The sequence below is a fragment of the Chiloscyllium plagiosum genome, chromosome 27 (assembly GCF_004010195.1).
Source record: "Chiloscyllium plagiosum isolate BGI_BamShark_2017 chromosome 27, ASM401019v2, whole genome shotgun sequence".
Lineage (NCBI taxonomy): Eukaryota > Metazoa > Chordata > Chondrichthyes > Orectolobiformes > Hemiscylliidae > Chiloscyllium > Chiloscyllium plagiosum.
This window is the reverse complement of record NC_057736.1, coordinates 23,525,129-23,543,382: the sequence shown is the minus strand read 5'-3', so window position 1 is coordinate 23,543,382 and position 18,254 is coordinate 23,525,129. Positions and strand designations below refer to the sequence as shown.

Sequence of the window (18,254 nt, the reverse complement as noted above, 5' to 3'; positions counted from 1 at the left end):
CTTTAATTCTCTTTTAGTCACAGTATGTATAAGGGTTATCCTCTTTTATTTCTGGTCAATTGTAAAGCCCAGGATGTTGAAAGGAAGGTATTCAGCAATAATGTCATTGAATGTCATGGGGCAGTAGTTTGAAAAGAATAGAATCCCTACAGTGTGCAAACAGGCCCTTTGGCCCAACAAGTCCACACCGACCCTCAGAGTATCCCACCTAAAGACAGTCCTAGTTACTCTACATTTTACCCTTGACTAATGCACCTAACCTAAATATCCCTGAACACTATGGGCAATTTAGCGTGGCCAATTCACCTGACCTGCACATCTTTGTACTGTGGGAGGAAACTGGAGGACACCCAGGCAGACACGGGGAGAATGTGCAAACTCCAACACACACATAGTCACCCAAGGCTGGAATCTAACCTGGATCCCTGGTGCTGAGGCAGCTGGTACTGGGCCACTGTGCCGCCTCATTAGAAATCCTACAGTGTGGAAACAAGCCCTTCAGCCCAGCAAGTCCACACTGACCCTCTGAAGAGTAACCCAGCCAGACCCATTTCCCTACATTTTCCCCCTGACTAATACACTTTTCCTCCCACCATCCAAAGGTGTGGAGGTTATCAGAGCACCCGATTAGATTCTCTCATTGGAGATGGCCATTGCCTGTTGAAAATGCTACTTGCCACTTGTCTTCCCAGAGTGGATGTTGTCCTGGTCTTGCAACATATGGACATGGCCTGCTTCAGTATCTGAAGAATTACAAGTAGTGCTGAATGTTGGGCAATTGTCAAGGAGTATCCCTGCTTCTGACCATCTGATGGAAATAAGGTAATTGAAGCTGCTGATGGTGTTTGAGCTTAGGATGGGACCCAAAGGAATTCCTGCCGTGATGTCATGAAGCTAAAATGATTAACCTGCAGCAACCAGACCATCTTCCTGTGTGCTCTTGACAGTGGAGAAGTTCAACCTGATTTCCATTGGCTGTAATTTTGTTCGTGCTCCTTAATGTCACACTCTGTGTAATGTTGCACTGATGTCAATGACGGTCACTTTTGCTTCATCTTGATTTTCATTCTTTTGTCCATATTTGGACTAAGGCTATAATGAGGTAGGAGCCAAGTGTTTGTGGTCAAAAGCAAACTGAGTCTGTGAGCCGGTTATTTCTGAGTAGGTGCCCCTCGATTGCACTACTAATGATTCTTACCGTCATTTTGATAATGGAATATATTGGGCGGTAATTCGCCAGGTTGGGTTTTTCCATGGACAGGAGGCACCTGAATAGTTTTCCATGTTGGGTAATGGCCTTTGAAGTATCTGCTGAAATAGTTTAGTTCAAGGTATGAGTAGCCCTAGAGGATAGGTCTTGAATATTTTTGCCAGAATATTGTCAGGGCCCAAGGTCTTTTGGGTATCCACTTTCTTCAGCAGTTTCTTGATTACATGTGGAGTGAATCGAATTGGTGGATAACTGGCAACTGTGATGCTCTAGACTTCGAGGAGGCCAGTTTTCATACAGCAAGCTCGGGTGTAATAATGACCACATAATTTGTCTTTTTGAAATGTTAATTTGAGGGCTAAGTACTATCCAGAACACCAGGAATAACTCCGTGACCGTTGAAGTGGTGCAATTGCATCTGCCGGATGGCTGTTCCTTCAGTTTAACGTTCATCTGAAAAATAGCATCTCCAAGAATGCAGCATTCTTTCAGTACTGCACTGGAATGTCAGTTTTTGATTTTTGTATTAAATTCCTGATTCAGAGCTCGAGCCAATAATCTTCCGACACGTTATATTCAGATGCTGGTTTTTGTCAAACAAATATTTTAAATAAGAAAATAGATCTTATGAAGGTAATTCCCAGGACATAGGATAACTGTTAATTATTTGATAATTTAAATATTATAAAGTATCTGATAACTAGACTTTTTAAGTAACATGGAATCATGTTTGACATACCTGTTGAGTTTTTTTTAACTGTTACCAGCAGAATGGCAAAAGTGAACCAGTTGATGTGTTGTATTTGGATTTTTAGAAGGCTTTTGATTAAATCCCACAAATTTCAAACAAACTTAATTCAAGTGGCACAATATACTGACAAGATTGACAAGATACTTGATTGATTAATGAAAATAAAATAGCATGCCAAACTGAGATATATTTATTCATGCTTTCTGTGACTGGCATGGTACCATGACTATCAGTATTTGGGCCCCAGCTGTTCAGTCTATCAGTGGTATTCATGTGGAGACCAGATGTGATATTTCCAAGTTTGTATGACATAAAATTAGATGGAAACTTGCATTATGAGGATAATGTGAAGAGGCTTCATGGAGATTAGATAAGCTGATTTAAATGGGCAGAAATGCAGTAGATAGAATACAATAGGGATAAGTGAAAGATTATCCACTTTGGTAGGCAGAATGGAGGTGCAAATTTGGGAAATGTGATGCCCAAATAAGCCTAGATGTCCTTGTACATAAGTCATTAAAAGCTAGCATCCAGATGCATTAGGAAGTGACAAAGTATGTTGACTTTAATCGCAAAAGCATTTTGAGTACTGGAGCAAAGTTGTTTTGTTTTAATTGTATAGAATCCTCGTGAGACAGCACCTGAAGTTTTTTATGTAGTTTTGCACCCTTGCTGAAGGAATAATATTTTCCGTGACATTACTACAAACATTCACCAGTCCAAATCTGAGGATGAACTGTTGTAAGATTGTTTAGGAGACTAGGCCTATATTCTGCCCAGTTTAGAAGAATGAGAAATGATCTTCCAAGCATACAAAATTCTTTAAGGACAGGATAAATGCAGAAAGGATATCTCCCCCAGATGGGTGTAGAACCAAGGGACACAGTCTGAGAATAAGACCAGAAGACATAGGAGCGGAAGTAAGGCCATTCGGCCCATCGAGTCCACTCCACCATTCAATCATGGCTGATGGGCATTTCAACTCCACTTACCCGCATTCTCCCCGTAGCCCTTAATTCCTAACAAGGGTAGACCATTTAAACCAGGGATGAAGAGGAAATTGTTTGCTCAGGTTGGTAAATCTTGGAACTCCTCGTCCTTGTCACCCTCACCCTCCCGTCATTGAGTATTCGTAAAGGGCTGATTAACCTTCCGTTCCTATATGCCATTTCCTATGTATTTCAAAGTGTTTTATGGATGTGCTGCAATCATTTTCTGCATATGAGCACTAGATTGAACCTGCTTCTGGTGAAAGCTATTTATTTAAAAAGGTAGCTTTGGAGGATGCAGAAATACATAAATTCTTACTGGTGAAAGCAGTTTGAATTTTTAAATTTGTGCAAGTATATGAATATGCTGATACATGGCATCAATTATGTTTGGAGTGTTTGCCATTGCCTCACTGAAGGGTATAGCCAAAAATTTCCTTCGAGTATTGCAGCTACTTATGGATCTGTCAGACTAAGAAATAATTTGATGTGTTCAAACTCTATAGGAAAGATGTTGTGAAACTTGAAAGAGTTCGGAAAAGATTTACAAGGACGTTGCCAGGTCTGGAGAGTTTGAACTCTTTGGAGAGGCTGATTAGGCTGGGCTATTATCCCTGGACTGTCGGAAGCTGAGGTTTATAAAATTGTGAGGATCGTGGATAGGGTGAATTGTCAATGCCTTTGTAGGGGGTACAAAATGAGAGGGCAGAAGTTTAAGGTTAGAGGAGAAGGATTTCAAAGGGACTTAAGGTGCAACATTTTCATGGTGTGTGTATGGAATGAGCTGCCAGAGGAAGTGTTGGAGACTGCCACAATTACAATATTAAAAAGGCATCTGTGGGTATGTGAATAGGAAGGGTTTGGAGGGAAATGGGCCAAATGCTGGCAAATGGGACTAGGTTAATTTAGGATATTTTCTAATTCCATGCTGCAAATCTACTGTTTGGACTATTGTATGATGAAGACTAGCAATGCATTCTTGTTTGGATACTTGGGTTTTGAAGTGGACAAAACCAAATCTAACATTGAGTTTGATTTGTATTTCTGTGTTGTTAGTTAGGAGGGTTATTTAGTTTTATTTTTGAGTTCTGTAGATGGTGACAGTGTCTAAAGTTTTTTTTTTAACGTGAATCTAAATGAAGCTAAAAATTCTTGGTTTTCAGATCAGTGCCTTGTCTACAATAAAAAATCAACACCATGGCAATTGCTTTGCAATCGGATTTTACGTAGAGAAAGAAACAGCAACAAGTTTCTCTTTAAAGAAAAGCTCAAAGGTTTTTTCTTCCAGAATTTGCAGCGTTTTCTTTCAAGGAAAAGGCCTCTGTTATCAGTAGTCTGTTTGGCAGTCTCTAAAACAGGATAGAAGTAGTTTAATTTTGCTAAGAGAATCTGCAGAAAGAGATGCTATGAAAAGAGTTTAAAGAGCCATACTAATAAATTAATGAGCTGCATTGGAGCTTTGTTTAAAGGTTTGCAGGAAGAGATATTCACTGAATGCTATTTCTTTAGTTAATACAGCAAGTTACTGGAAAGAAACCAATTACAGCTGTGCCAGCTGAAAAATAGAAGCAGGGCAACCTTTCATTGAGGTTTGCACATCTGTAAGGTTGCTGTTAAGGGCAAAAGGGTTGAATATTTTTGATACTTGTAATTATGATTTCAGGTATTGTACAGAAAGTATTTCATTTTGTTCTTTTGTTAAAAAGTATATTGCAGCCTTTTGTGAACATTTTCAGTGACCACAATAACTAACTTACACAAAAATGTAATGTCTAACAAAACAAGTTTAATTTTGGAACCTGACTTGTCTAGTATTATCATCAATTGGGATCATAACAATTGCTCCACTTTTTCTTCCATTTATTAAAATACCAGTGTGATTTCTATTTACTCTGCAGTTTTTATTTAACCTGTTAGGAATGATACATGCATTATTGAGAATTAATTTTGTCATCTAATGAAATATCTCTTGCGTAGAGTCTGGATCTTCATCTTCTTCTGAAGATGAAGCACCAAAACGGTCAAGTGCAAAGAATGGTGAAGTTCGAAGAAGGCGTCAGCGTTCATTGTCACGGAGTCTATCCCCACCTCCTGCAATGCGAAAACGGCACAAGGACTTTTCACCCAGGTAAAATGCAAGCAGTTCTGTTGTACAGATTTTTTTTAGTTGTTGTTGTATTACCTGGAGTTCAGCAGTATGGAAGCCCTGTAGTTCTGTTTTAGAGTTTATGTTTTGAAATGTCCTGTATCATCATGCATTTTTTGGACTAACACGTTCTTAAAAGTTGGCTTGACGTAATCACTTGATTAAATTTAGCTGTGTCTGCCTTCCAATTACTTCAATATATTCCTATTACTGCAGTCTAATTTATGAATTTTGAATGTGACTTCAAAGTGCTTCCTCTTATTGCTGTGCAACTGCATTTTATTTTGGAGGAAAAGCCCACTGTTGGGCATGTGGTAAGACTTTTCATGCAAAGCAAGGGGAAGAATAATTCCATGACCCTGCTCATTTTTGGTTCTAGATATGCCTGAACTACTACTCTAAATTGTGAAATTTGTTTTGACATTTGTGTTGAATGCATACAAGGGCCATATTAGTAAATGATTAAAATCATGTTGTTAAAATGAGCCGAACAATTCTGAGCTTTAATTTTCTTCCAGTATTGTAGATATTTCACTTGTTTCACTGTTGATTTTCTTATCACATTATGAGAACATATTCAAAACCTGGTCACCTTAAGGAATCAGTAACATTGAATAAAGTGTTTTGATTTGTTTCTAAACCCATTTTAAAAATTCCTTCCTACTTGTCAGGCAAGATTGCAGATTTGAACTGTTTTAAGTTACCTTGCTGGAGGTGCACAGAGCACTTCATTTTAAGAGCTTTTTTTTTAAAAGAACTTGATCCATCTGGTGCCTCATTGAGTAGTTTGGAATTTGCACTTCTCTTTATCAAGTTTAAATAAAATGTTGAACTTTCTACATTAGGGTGGCTGAGAAGTTAAAAGCTTTTGAAAGTGGTAGTAAAAAAAAACTTAGTGAAGATCCTCTTCTTACCCAGTTTCTCTAATTTATCCTTTCAAAGGATTGTAGTACTTGTGTAAAATCAGGAGTGCACAGTGAATAAGAATAATATTTTTAAATTGACGGTGTAACACTAGTGTGTTGTAAGGTGGATTGGACGTTGCTAGTTTTAGCTGACCGCTAGATGCAGCACCAAGCAGAAGCTGAGTATCTGGCCTGTGGGGAAGATAAGCCACCCTTGCTCCACATCAGACTGCACTTATCATTTCTTGCAGATTGGGCATTGAAGACCGTTGTCAACTGATCTTCCTGGCCAGTTTTCAGTGAGAGATATAGAATTGTGGAAAGTTATGTTTAAAAAATTAAATGTATAGTTATTAATGAACTAAGTTAATCAGAGGTACTGTGTATGAATTTTTGGTTTAAGATACTTCGGTTAGAGGTTGATCTGTGAAAAAAACACAGCTTGGTTTTGTTTTCTCTTGCTATCAGGATGCCGCTTGGAAAGAGGTGGCACTTCCCAGTGGCGAAAAGGTTGGTTTGAAAATGAGTTGCTGTCTGATCACTGAAAACATTAGCCTGTTTAAGGTTCCTTTAATTTAGCAACCCCAGCCCAACTACTAATTAGTTGAATTATTGCACTGCATATCGGGCAATGCAGTCCAGCTTCACTGGAATGCTACAATAATTATGCATCAAATTTTCAATTGAACAGGAAATTTATAGCACTCAATTCTTGTGTTTTATGCTTGAAATTGATTTTTGATGATGTTTTGCAAATGGGAACTTTAAACTGAACTGCAAAGAACTAATTCAATGTGGATTATCTGCTTTTGATGAATTAAACTTGCAAATACTTGGGGGAATAAAAGTACAGTGGAACCCACTTATACCAAATTTGCCAAGATTAATATTGAGGATTACAAAAGTAATCCAAAACCAAAATAAAATCTAAGCATAAAATAAATTATTCTAGAAATATACTTGAGTAAAAATGAGAAAATTTGGAAATCAGGATTACTTTCATGCAGTTGTATTATAGAGCCAATCTTTGAATCAAAAATTTTTCTAACTTACTGGTCCAGGACCTCAACACACTCATTCCTGGTTCTAGTTTTTATCAGTCTTTATAAGTAGATATCGGCCCTGTCTACCTAAAATAGTCAGTTTTCAGTAACCCTCTTCTTTAAGAGCTCGGCCATATATAAACCTGGTTGGGATATTTATCTTGAATCTATAGTACTCCAAGGAATCAATTGGTTCATGTAAACTGGACTGAAGTGTATCTGTAACCACTGGAATTCCTGATTTCTTTTTTTTTATTGTATGACAGTATATATTTCTGGGATAATGTAGATTACTGTACATAGAATAAATACAACCAGAGTGCTTTCATTTTGAATGTGAAATTGTTTCCGATAAAATGAAAGGCATTTTGCAAGAAATGTGGTTTGGTCTTTGAATTGGATACAAAAAGCATAAGTGGTTTTCATTGTATGATGGATAATGGCAACAGCCAATTTTATTTGGTGTGAAAGACCCACAATCGAATGGGTAAAGTAGCAGTGTCACCAGTGACATTTTGTGATTATTTCTGAATTTTATTGTAAATTTTAAAAACCTACGAGCACTTAAATTTAATGGCTGGCTGAAAAATTACATTTTAATTGGTATCTTTAAAATTGTTTTTGAGATGTCTAAAATTTGTAATCTGTTCACTGTTTGAATATTGAAACCCTGATATATTTTAAAATTGCACTGAAATAACCTGAATCTTTGATTGTCGGTTTAGAGAAAGTGATTAATTATTAATTTTCTCTAAACCATAGAATTTCTAATTGTTTTGTTTTTTAACAAGTGCATTCCAAGGGGTTTACACTTCTATTCATTGATTTTAATGTCTGAAAGAATATGTTCTTTTTCCATATTTCTCTATTCTTGAAGACTTTGATATTTTGGGGTTTAGTTTGTATGGTGGTAGCGATCTGTCACCTTTCTCTAGTGCATGACTCTTGCCCTAATAAGCATACCATCATTTAGGCTATCAGTCTCCAGATAGTCTTTGCCTGATTCACAAATTAGGTGCCGTATTCATTGAATATGTTTAAGACTGAGACAGATTCTTAAGAGAATCAAAGGTTATCTGGGGTGGAACACTTAGGTTTAATGGCTGGCTAAAAAATTACATTTTAATTAGTTGCTTTAAAATTAAAGTTCAGTTCAAGGATATTTCTGAGATGTCTGAAATCTGTAACATATTCAAATATTGAAACACTTATATACTTTAAAATTGCGCTGAAATAAATGGGAACTTGGAATTTGTAACAGATGGATCAGCCGTGATGTAAATGAATAGCGGAGCAGGCTTGATGTGCTAGGTGGCCTACGTCTTATCTGAGTTCATAGGTGACTAAATAGCAGTTATCAATAAACAGCTGATTTTAAAATCACTCATCTGCCAAACTGGTTGAAATCAGTAAATTCAGATCAGACTAGGGATTACAGTTAGCATTGTGTGATTGTTAATTTGTTTTAATAGTATTTAGAGAGGCATTGGTAAGGATTGTGTTTAAAGAAATTGGGTGGGAGAATGTTTCGAAGATGCATAAATTCTAGCATTGCCCAATTCATCTGAATAGCCTGTTTCAATGCAATACGTTTCACCGAAGGGGGCTATGGATGCATCTAATTCTGAAGATTGTGCTTAAGGAATGTCTTTTCGGTTTCTATTGCTCATGTTAAATGTTTTTTAATTATACCTATATTTCAAAAAAGCTACAAACATTTGTCCTGAAATCCAACTGGGGTTGTACAGAAAATAGTTTTCAGATAATGTGCAGCAGAAACCTTAAATTTTCAGAGACATTCTATTCCAGAATGTATTTCAAAAGTAGTTTATATCAGTGCAATTCTTATTTCCTTTGGCTAAGATTCACTTTTAACTTGAGGCTGAGAATTAATGGGATCACTGAGTGATCTACAGTGAAATATTTATTTTGTGCTGACACTTTGAATGTAAGTTGACATGTTAATGTATGGCAAACAGGAGAAGGAGAAGCCCATCGCCACCTCCCAGGCGCAGACGAACTCCATCTCCTCCTCCTCGAAGGCGCAGGTCACCATCTCCATTGAGGCGCAGGTTAGTAAATGTTTTGACTTCCAGTTGTCAAGTGATTTCCTATTAGAGAGGAGTTAGTAATCTTGTAATTTCTAGCATGGCAGTGATGAATTTAAAGTCTGTGGTGGAAATAGCTATTTTAAACTTCCATGTTGATGGGTTCTTTAAAATCATGGGACAGCTGATTTCATTCTAACTACAGTTTCAAAATAAATTGATTAGTTCAGCATGTCACTTGAAATTTGATTTGGGTAACTTAAGTGTATGGTGGATAATATGGCAAAATTGTGACATGAAATTGAAATGGTTATTTTCTAAATTTCAACATTAATGCCCTCAAAATATTAACTTGATGCATGAACTTCTGTTCAGAATTTCGACTCCATTTCCCTTCAAATTAACTGTGTGCAGTAGTTACAGCAAAATAGAAATCAAAGTCTCTGTTGGAATAGAGCATTAAAATAGGTCCTTTAGCCCATCGTAGAGTCTCCAACCATTGAGCATTAATGTATTCTAATTCTTTTAGCCAGCAAATGCCCTGTAGCCTTGTATGCTATAGCATTTAAATGCTCATCTAAATACTTAAATTTCTTGAGGATTGGTGTCTCTTTCACCCTTTAAGAGTTCTATATACACACCGCACTATGGGCAAAAAAGCTTTTCCTGAAAACCTCCGCTCCTTACCTTAAAACTGTACCTCTTGGTAATTGACCCCTGTACTAGAAGAAAAGTTTTTCTCCCTCGCTACCTATATAACTTTGCACACTTCACACCCCCCTCAGTCTTCTATGCTCCAAGAAAAACAACTTCATTTTATCTAGTCACTTAGCTGAATTTTTCAAGCTCAAACAACATCTTGGTGAGTCTCCTCTGCACCTTCTCTAGTGTAACCGCATCCTATAGTATGATGACGAGAACTGCACTCATTCTGCTACTGTAGCTTAATTGAGATTACAGCTGCAGCATTGAATTTTGAACGTAGCTGTCATGTTTGTAAAACTTGTATATAAGTAGATTTTTTTTTACTGGAGTTACTGTTAAAAATTTCAGACTCTGGCTTTGGATTGGAAATTCAGTGAAGGGCTGGTTGCTTCAGTTTGTAGATTGAATATATATTCATTTAATATCTCATTTAATTAGGCATTCACAAAGCCTGGGTTTGCTGTAGAATAGTGACAGTAGGCTTTATTGCATTATGTTAACTGAAACAGACAGTTTTGCTTTTCTTTTTCTCACCTTCTCCAATCCAGGAGTGGATTTACTACGTGTGTATGTACTGTCATTAGCTACTGATGCATGTTGACAGACCTGTGAAGTTAAGCTTAATTATCTTGAAATGGTTTGTCGTTAGAATGTGTTGTTGTCAGGCAATAGATAATTTAATATTTGTAATTTGATTCCAGGTGTAAATTATTGTGAATGTTCCTTGGTGCATGTGCATTCTGTTTTTTTATTCATGCCTTATACCAGCTGGAGCTCTTCCACCCCTCATGTACAGTTTTCTTCTTCCTGTTCCAAGGGCAGTTACATGTAGTCATCAGCAGCTCACCCTTACTTAGGGCAGGTCATAATTCTTTGTGTTCTGATTATATTGAGCACCTTTTAGCTTTGGAAGAGATCACAATTAAGTAACAGCCCATTCACCACTAATGTACACATGAATTATTTGTGTGAAGATCTCTAATCCAAAAGAACCTCCATTGCTTTGTCTAACATAATCTGAGACCACTTATGGTTCTTCTGACAAGAGACCAAAACTGGCAGGTTTCTATTTCCTTCAGCATGGTTCTGACTCTTGAAGTTTTCAGTGCAGTCATTACTGATGTATTATTTATAGCCCAGTTTGATGTGTTATTTTTCTTGTCACTGGAGCCTTGTTCTGTGTTTTAGTGACGAGAGCAAAAATTAATGATTGTTCATACACAACTGGAAGAGTATATCTGAATAAAATTAAGATTAATTTGAGCAATATTACTTTGGTTTTATTATCACTTGGATAACTATACATAAAATTACTAATTTGTCTTGTCACTGCTTTGTCTTTTAGATCTCCATCTCCTCCTCCACGTAGGCGCTCAGCCTCACCTAGGCGTTATTCACCTCCAATTCAGAGGAGATATACTCCATCACCACCACCTAGAAGGAGGGGATCCCCATCACCAGCTCCAAAACGTCGTAGTTCCCCTTCTCCTTCATCCAGACGTAGGAGAGGATCACCACAGAGTCGTTCTAACAGAGATGTTCGCTCTCCACCACACAAACGCCATTCACCATCCCCACGATTAAGGGTGATGCGTGGATCTATTAGTCCACCACCAGCACGTAGAGTGTCCGTATCACCGCCTCCACCACAACGCCGTCATATGTCGCCATCTCCTAGTAATAGGCCAATTCGGCGAGTTTCACGGACTCCAGAGCCTAAGAAACCTAAAAAGTAAGGTTGCTAAATAAAGCATTAATGCTTAGTTGCTGATTACCCTTTGAAAATATAGTCACTATTATGCTACCTACCTGTTACTGGTTATTGACTAAAGTTTCAAAACCAATACCTTACCTCAGACTACATGAGTTTGCTTAATTGATTTGCAAGCTCATTGAGTTGACAAAAACACATGCAACATTTTATATCTTGGTTTTCATCAACTTGTAACTAAAATAATAAAAAAAAGTTAGTTTACTTGTTAATTGTATATTATGTTTGTGTTCAGATTTACCTTGTAAAAATTTCAACATTTTCTCTTCCAATAGACAATTCCTTTAAACTATTTGTATAATTAATTTATTTCTATTAGCAATTGTTGCAACTATAAGGTTTTTTTCAAGCATGTGATGCTTTGGATTTCAGCTGTAAACTCATTCTAAACTACTTGACAGCTTCAATTTAATTGATGCAGAAAATTACTTTTGTAGATCCTATTAATTCCTGAGGATCTTTCATTTTCAATACACTAATTTGTAAATTTTTCTAAGGATCTCACCAAGTCCAGTAGCTGTAAGAAGAGCTTCTTCGTCCAGATCCATATCAAGATCACCAGAACCTCTTCCTAAGAAGAGGCCAGTTGCGTCAGTCTCCAGGTCACAGTCTGTCAGCAGGTCACCGACTCCTGTCCCCCCACCACCACAAAACAAAAAGACAAAGGATGCTTCAATTAGTCCATCTCCTGTGAAGGTAATTTATGATACTGTACTGCTAATATTCCTCCATCTGACATTGTTTTCCAATTCAGCTTCATATATTCTCCAAGAATCAATAGAGTGAATAAGCCCCCACAATAAAATTGATTCTACACAATTTTAAGAGACCCTTCGTAGCTGTTTATGGCAACCCTTGCTGTACTTCTGTTTTTGCATAACTTCTCTCAGAATGGGCATAGGTGGGGTGATTAGCCAAGATATTCCCGTCACGGTAGGGCAATCAGGAACTAGAGGACATAGGTTTAATGTGAGAGTGGAAAGATTTAAAAGGGACCGAAGAGAAAACTTTTTTTCATGCAGTGGGTAGTGCATGTTTGGAATGAGCTGCCAAGGAAGTGGTGGAGGCTAGTACAGTTACAGCATTTAACAATCAACAGGATAGATATGTGAATAGGAAAGGTTTAGATATGGCCAATGGTGACAAACAGTGTGAGATTAATTTAGGATACCTGACTGGTATGGACAAAGAGTCTGTCATGTTGTAAGCTGTGATTGTGCAGAGACCTATTAATGCAAAAACCTGATTCTCGTTAATTTTGTTTCTTTTTTAATGTTAAGTGATGAGGTATTTCCATAGCTAATGTTTTTAGTATTGTAAAACTGAGTTGTGGAAGATCTGCAACACTCTGATTAGATTTGGGTTGGTGAATTTGGGTAACTTGGATAAGCTCCAGAGATTGTAGTTTTAAAACTTGAAAATTTCATTAAACAACATGTGATTTATGAATTGAAATAATTAAATTTATTTTTAAGCAGAGATCTACTTGACTTAGTATGGTGACTGTTGCTTGTTTTTTCCCCCTGGAGATGATAATCCCTCCCTTATTGGTATTTTTATTAGTCCATTTTTAGATTTTTTTTTTCTTGGTAGTTTTATCTGTGGTGGTTGCATCAACTGCCAGGATTTCACCAGTATTGTCTTTGTGGGGCATTGCGTTGAATTGCCTTGCCATTCTGTAGTCTCATATGCATCGATGAAACAACTTATCAAGAATTGTGATTATGAACCCTAATCTTACCAATCCATTATAGTACTTTGTGCACATTCTTGATATTTGATTTTGTGCACCTGCCTTTCTCCTTCCATACAGAATATCAAGGTAGCAAAAGTGCTAGTACTCTATGATGTCTCATTCAAAAACTGCTTGGAGTATTTATACTGTGTTAATGATAAAGTACATCATTTTGTAACTGCTGCCATCTTTCTAAAATAAACTTAGCAAGTACAGTGAATCCACTTTAAAATGCAATCTTGCCATTGAATGTTTTGAAGTAATATTGCTTTGTATTTTCAAGATCTCTGATCAGGAAACAGGAGGAAAGAAGAAGAAAAAGAAGAAAGATAAGAAACACAAGAAGGACAAAAAGCACAAAAAACACAAGAAGCATAAGAAAGAAAAGGCTGCAGTGGCAACAGCAGTGGTGGAACAACCAGTAGAGCCAGTTGAAGCTCCAGCAAAGTCACCCCAGCCAGAAGCTTCAGAACCTGTAAAGGTGAGTTAAAATTAGAGACTGATTGGAATAAAGTTGATATTTCCAGTAGTTAGTATGGCATGTATAATTTACAAGTTTGGAGCATGCACTTTAGAAATGTAAGAAGTTGCTCATTTTCAGCTATGTTGCTCAACTGAGCACTATGATCTAAATGGAGAGAAACTATAGAAGGCTTCAAGTGAAGAGGGATTGGATGTGCTCGTGCATGACTCGAAAACTAGTGTGCAGGTAATAAGGAACGCAAATGGAATTTTAGCATTTATTGCTACAGAAATAGAGTAAAAAGTAGGAAGTCTTCTTGTAACTGGAATATTGCATACTATTTTGGTCCCCTTACTTGTGTTGGAGGCTGTTTAGAGGAGGTACAGCAGATTTGAGTCCAGCAATGAGTCTCTTCTGTAGAGAGGTTGGACAGATTCGGCCCATGCTCTCTGAAGTTTAGAAGAATGAGAGGAGATTTAATTGAGGTACGCGAGATGCCAAAGGCAATTGACAAAGTAGATGAAGAATTAATGTTTCCTCACGGGGCAATCAAGAAAAATAGTTTGTGGCTTTAGGTTAAGGGGTAGCAGATTTAAAACTGAGATGAGGAGAAATGACTACTTTCAAAGAGTTGAGACTTTGGAATTCCATACCTCAGCATGTGGTAGATGCTGACCATCGAGGTGATAGTTATGCAGTTAGTAACAGGTTAAAGGGTTATGGAGACAGGGCAGGAATGTGAAAGTGAGATCAGCCATGATTGTATCAAATGGTAGAACAATCTCAAGGAGCTGAATGGATTCTGGATTAGTGGTGCTGGAAGAGCACAGCAGTTCAGGCAGCATCCGAGGAGCAGTAAAATCGACGTTTCGGGCAAAAGTAATAAAGGCAAGAGAGCCTGAAGTTTGGAGAGATAAGCTAGAGGAGGGTCGGGAGAAAGTAGCATAGAGTACAATAGGTGAGTGGGGGAGGGGATGAAGGTGATAGGGTGGGGGCGAGGGTGGAGTGGATAGGTAGAAAAAATGATAGGCAGGTAGGACAAGTCATGGGGACAGTGCTGAGCTGGAAGTTTGGAACTAGGGTGAGGTGGGGGAAGGGGAAATGAGGAAACTGTTGAAGTCCACATTGATGCCCTGGGGTCTAAGTGTTCCGAGGCGGAAGATGAGGCGTTCTTCCTCCAGGGCGCCTGGTGGTGAGGGAGTGGCGGTGAAGGAGGCCCAGGACCTCCATGTCCTCGGCAGAGTGGGGGGGGGAGTTGAAATGTTGGGCCACAGGGCGGTGTGGTTAGTGACCTACTTCTAGTTCTTATGTTCCTGTCATGGCACTAAGGAAGGCAGTATATGTTAATCCTCATCCTCAATGCATTTTTATCAGGTAGCAGCAATGATTGAGGTCTTCGTGGTACAGGGTGCTGAGTGTAGTGTTAACTTGCGTTTTTGAAAATGTAGACAGGTGGGCGAGGGCAGTTGTGTGTGATCTACGTTGTATATTGCATGTGCGTGCACTTTCAATCATTGCTCGTACTGTTTTGTTATGAAATTCAAACATAATTTGTGCCAAATGTATATTGCAAATCATTCCTTTGTGTTTGTGAGTACTTGTGTTAAAATTTTTGTTTTGTAATTATATAACCAGAATTTAGTTTGTAATACACACTTTTCAAATTTTATAAGGAAAACAGTTAAATAAATCTCAGCAGTCTAATGTGCTGCTTAGATTTCACTTCTCCAATTCAAGAAGTTGGAGAAATTGAAAAATTAAATCTTTTTTTAATAACTGAAGTTTTCTTTTAAAAATGCTTTTCAGCATAGCTCTGAGCTTCATCTGATCAATTCATTACAGGAATCGGAAAGTGAGGAGGAAAACTTAGATGACCTTGAAAAGCATCTCCGAGAGAAGGCTCTGCGATCAATGAGAAAGGCTCAAGCTTCACCACCATCATGAAGGAGAGTACAGAATATATTTAACTTGAGCTGACTGGATTAGGCACAAGGGCTTTGTACATTTTAAAATTGACTGCTAGAAGAATGCCAGTATAATGACATCGCTGTCATGCCACCCATGAACACTGACACTGCGTCTTACTTATACCAGAAATAATTTTTCATAAAGTCAAATTGAAATGTTTTATTACCAATTTAGACAAAATTCCTACATGGCTTTCATTTTTGCAACAACATCTCATTTTAAATGCAATAATACTTGAAAAGCCGTTGGTCTTGATGGTTTGATGGTTGGTTTTAATCCTGGAGCTGTACTTTGCTTATTCTCATCCACCATGACTGGCTGAGATTCCTTCTTTCCTATCTGACCTTAAGCAGCTCTGTTCCACAGTTGTTTCATTTCCTCCATCAGCTCAACCAACTTACATGCATGGAACAGAATGATGGAAGTTTTAGGGAAGTCTGTGACTCAGAATTTCCTAACTCCTTTCGAATGTTGTGTTTGACAGTGAGAAATCCTTTGTGGGAAACTGGTTTTGATAAAATCAAATTTATATGGGATAAGTTGTGATTTTGGAGTGAACCAGTTTTCAAATGCAGCCATAAGGTATGCTGGATTTGCACTCAGTTGAGTTTATGCTGTTTGTGATGAAACATTTAATGTATTGGAACCATTTTCTTTGTTTGCAGTTTTTGTCTTGGCTGTCATTAAGTAATGGTATTATGTGACATCTTTTATGTAACTGTACAAATCCTTTGTGTTTAATCCACCGAAACAATCTGTAGTGTAGTTTCTGCAGAGTTTGAGTTTTATTTGAGCCGTTTGATTGTCCACGACATTCTTTATAAAGAGCTTCAGGTGAAAATGGGCTGTATTTAGAACACTGGAAGTCTCTTTTTTTTAAAAAAAAAAGAAAATTGTTATAGGAAGAGGATGGTATTACCAGGATCTGAAGGATTTTAGGATTCCCTGGTTGACAGTAGCTATGGATTGTATTTTCCTTTGTGTAACAGGCTGGCTTCACCCAAACTGTTAATGTCTTCTACTGTTACGGTTGTTCTGGGAGTAAAAAAACAAACCTGTTTAGATGCTGTTCTTTTGTGGGAGCTTAACAAAATCTGTAATGAATATTTTGAATTTGTCATCTTTTGACTTAAAAGGGTTTTTTTATAAACGTTGAATTATAAAGCTGTAAAAAGCTGAAGTAATAAATGGAAATTAAATTTCTAAATTGAATTTTCTTCCCTTGGGGCTTTTTTTCCCGAACAGGAAGTAGTCTCAGCTTTTATTAATGTATCATCTAGCTATATCTTTAATAGATTGTATTGTTTTGGTCAAAATTGGTTACAGCAAAAAATGGGAGCAGAATACAAGCTATGACCTTTATTTAAATGCAAATGTGTAAATTTTTGTATAGAAGCTTGGGACATAAGTTGAAAAAGGTACAGACTAACTTGAGAACAGAATGGAACAGAAATTTGAAATGCATTTGATAAGTAGCTAAAAATCAATTACTTGTAGTATTAACACTGGTATTGTTTTGCTACTAAATGTGCAGTAAAGGATGTTGAATGTAGATGTTAGATGCAGTACAGAGCTAAGTTAAACCAGAGCACCAGAAGCAGTAGCATTTGCTACAGCAAGGTGTATAGTCATACTAAACAAATAAAAATACTTAAATACTCATTCTACATTCAGGTTGATTTTTCAAAAGTCCAAGGTGCCTAGCACAATTCTTATTGCAAATTTCTAAAATAATTAATTATTGTGGTACTGGAAAGTTCGTTTAGGAATAATCAATGTATGAAGTGTGGAACAATAGATTAAATCCACGTTTCCCATTGAACATTAATTTGTTTTATAGATCTAGAGCTTTTTTAAATTTAGAGCCCAGAGCTCCTGTTTCCTCTGACCAATAAGGTGAATGGTTTCAAGTTGCCAAAGATTTGTTGAGGTCACATCAAAGTATTTTTTAAAAAATTCATATTATTTGCCTGACTAAACTAACTGAAGAAGTCCGTTTGAGATGTTGATAACATTAAAAGCACTATATAACTTCATGTTATGGACCAAAGGTGGGCAAAGTATAAGGTATGTGCTACTTTTATTAAGGTAGGATAGATAATCCAGCAATTTGAACAAATGCCTGCACTTGCACTCCATTTTTCCTCATGCAAATAGCATGGGAATATAGTGGAACTTTATTCTTTCAGCAATTCATTTTTGCAGTAATTGTGTGATCATTCCAAGTACTGGTTCTTGAATTACAGTTGATTATTCTTTAGTTAGTGACAGCACTTCCACAGAAGGAAAATATTTAAATCTGCTATGATTAGTATTTTGTGGTTCTTTGTGTTCAATTATTTGGAAGCCTTGTTCCTTTTAAAAATCAGTTTTACATTTTGAATCTTGGTGTCAGTATGGTCTGAGTTCTATAGCCTTCTCCGCACTGCCTGATAAGCAACTGCCAGATTTCAGTTTGTCACGCAAATCACCTGCTTAGCTAATTCACAAAGCTCTTTCTTTTCCCTCCCCACTGCATAA

At 37.2% G+C, this 18,254-nt stretch overlaps 1 protein-coding gene across 7 annotated transcripts in view; it reads left to right on the top strand.

Annotated features, from left to right (window-relative positions):
* srrm1 (serine/arginine repetitive matrix 1) overlaps positions 1 to 18,048 on the top strand; it is a 59,995-nt gene extending 41,947 nt beyond the window's left edge. For 5 of the 7 annotated variants that reach the window (XM_043717658.1, XM_043717660.1, XM_043717662.1 and 2 more), the window contains 7 exons: positions 4,928 to 5,078; positions 6,470 to 6,511; positions 9,024 to 9,116; positions 11,143 to 11,529; positions 12,066 to 12,264; positions 13,587 to 13,784; positions 15,609 to 18,048. In XM_043717658.1, the coding sequence (XP_043573593.1) occupies positions 4,928 to 5,078; positions 6,470 to 6,511; positions 9,024 to 9,116; positions 11,143 to 11,529; positions 12,066 to 12,264; positions 13,587 to 13,784; positions 15,609 to 15,710 (1,172 nt within the window). In that variant the 3' untranslated portion in view covers positions 15,711 to 18,048. The remainder of the gene's footprint in view (positions 1 to 4,927; positions 5,079 to 6,469; positions 6,512 to 9,023; positions 9,117 to 11,142; positions 11,530 to 12,065; positions 12,265 to 13,586; positions 13,785 to 15,608) is intronic. The other 2 variants (XM_043717661.1, XM_043717659.1) reach the window with 1 other exon arrangement.
* Positions 18,049 to 18,254: the final 206 nt, after the last annotated feature.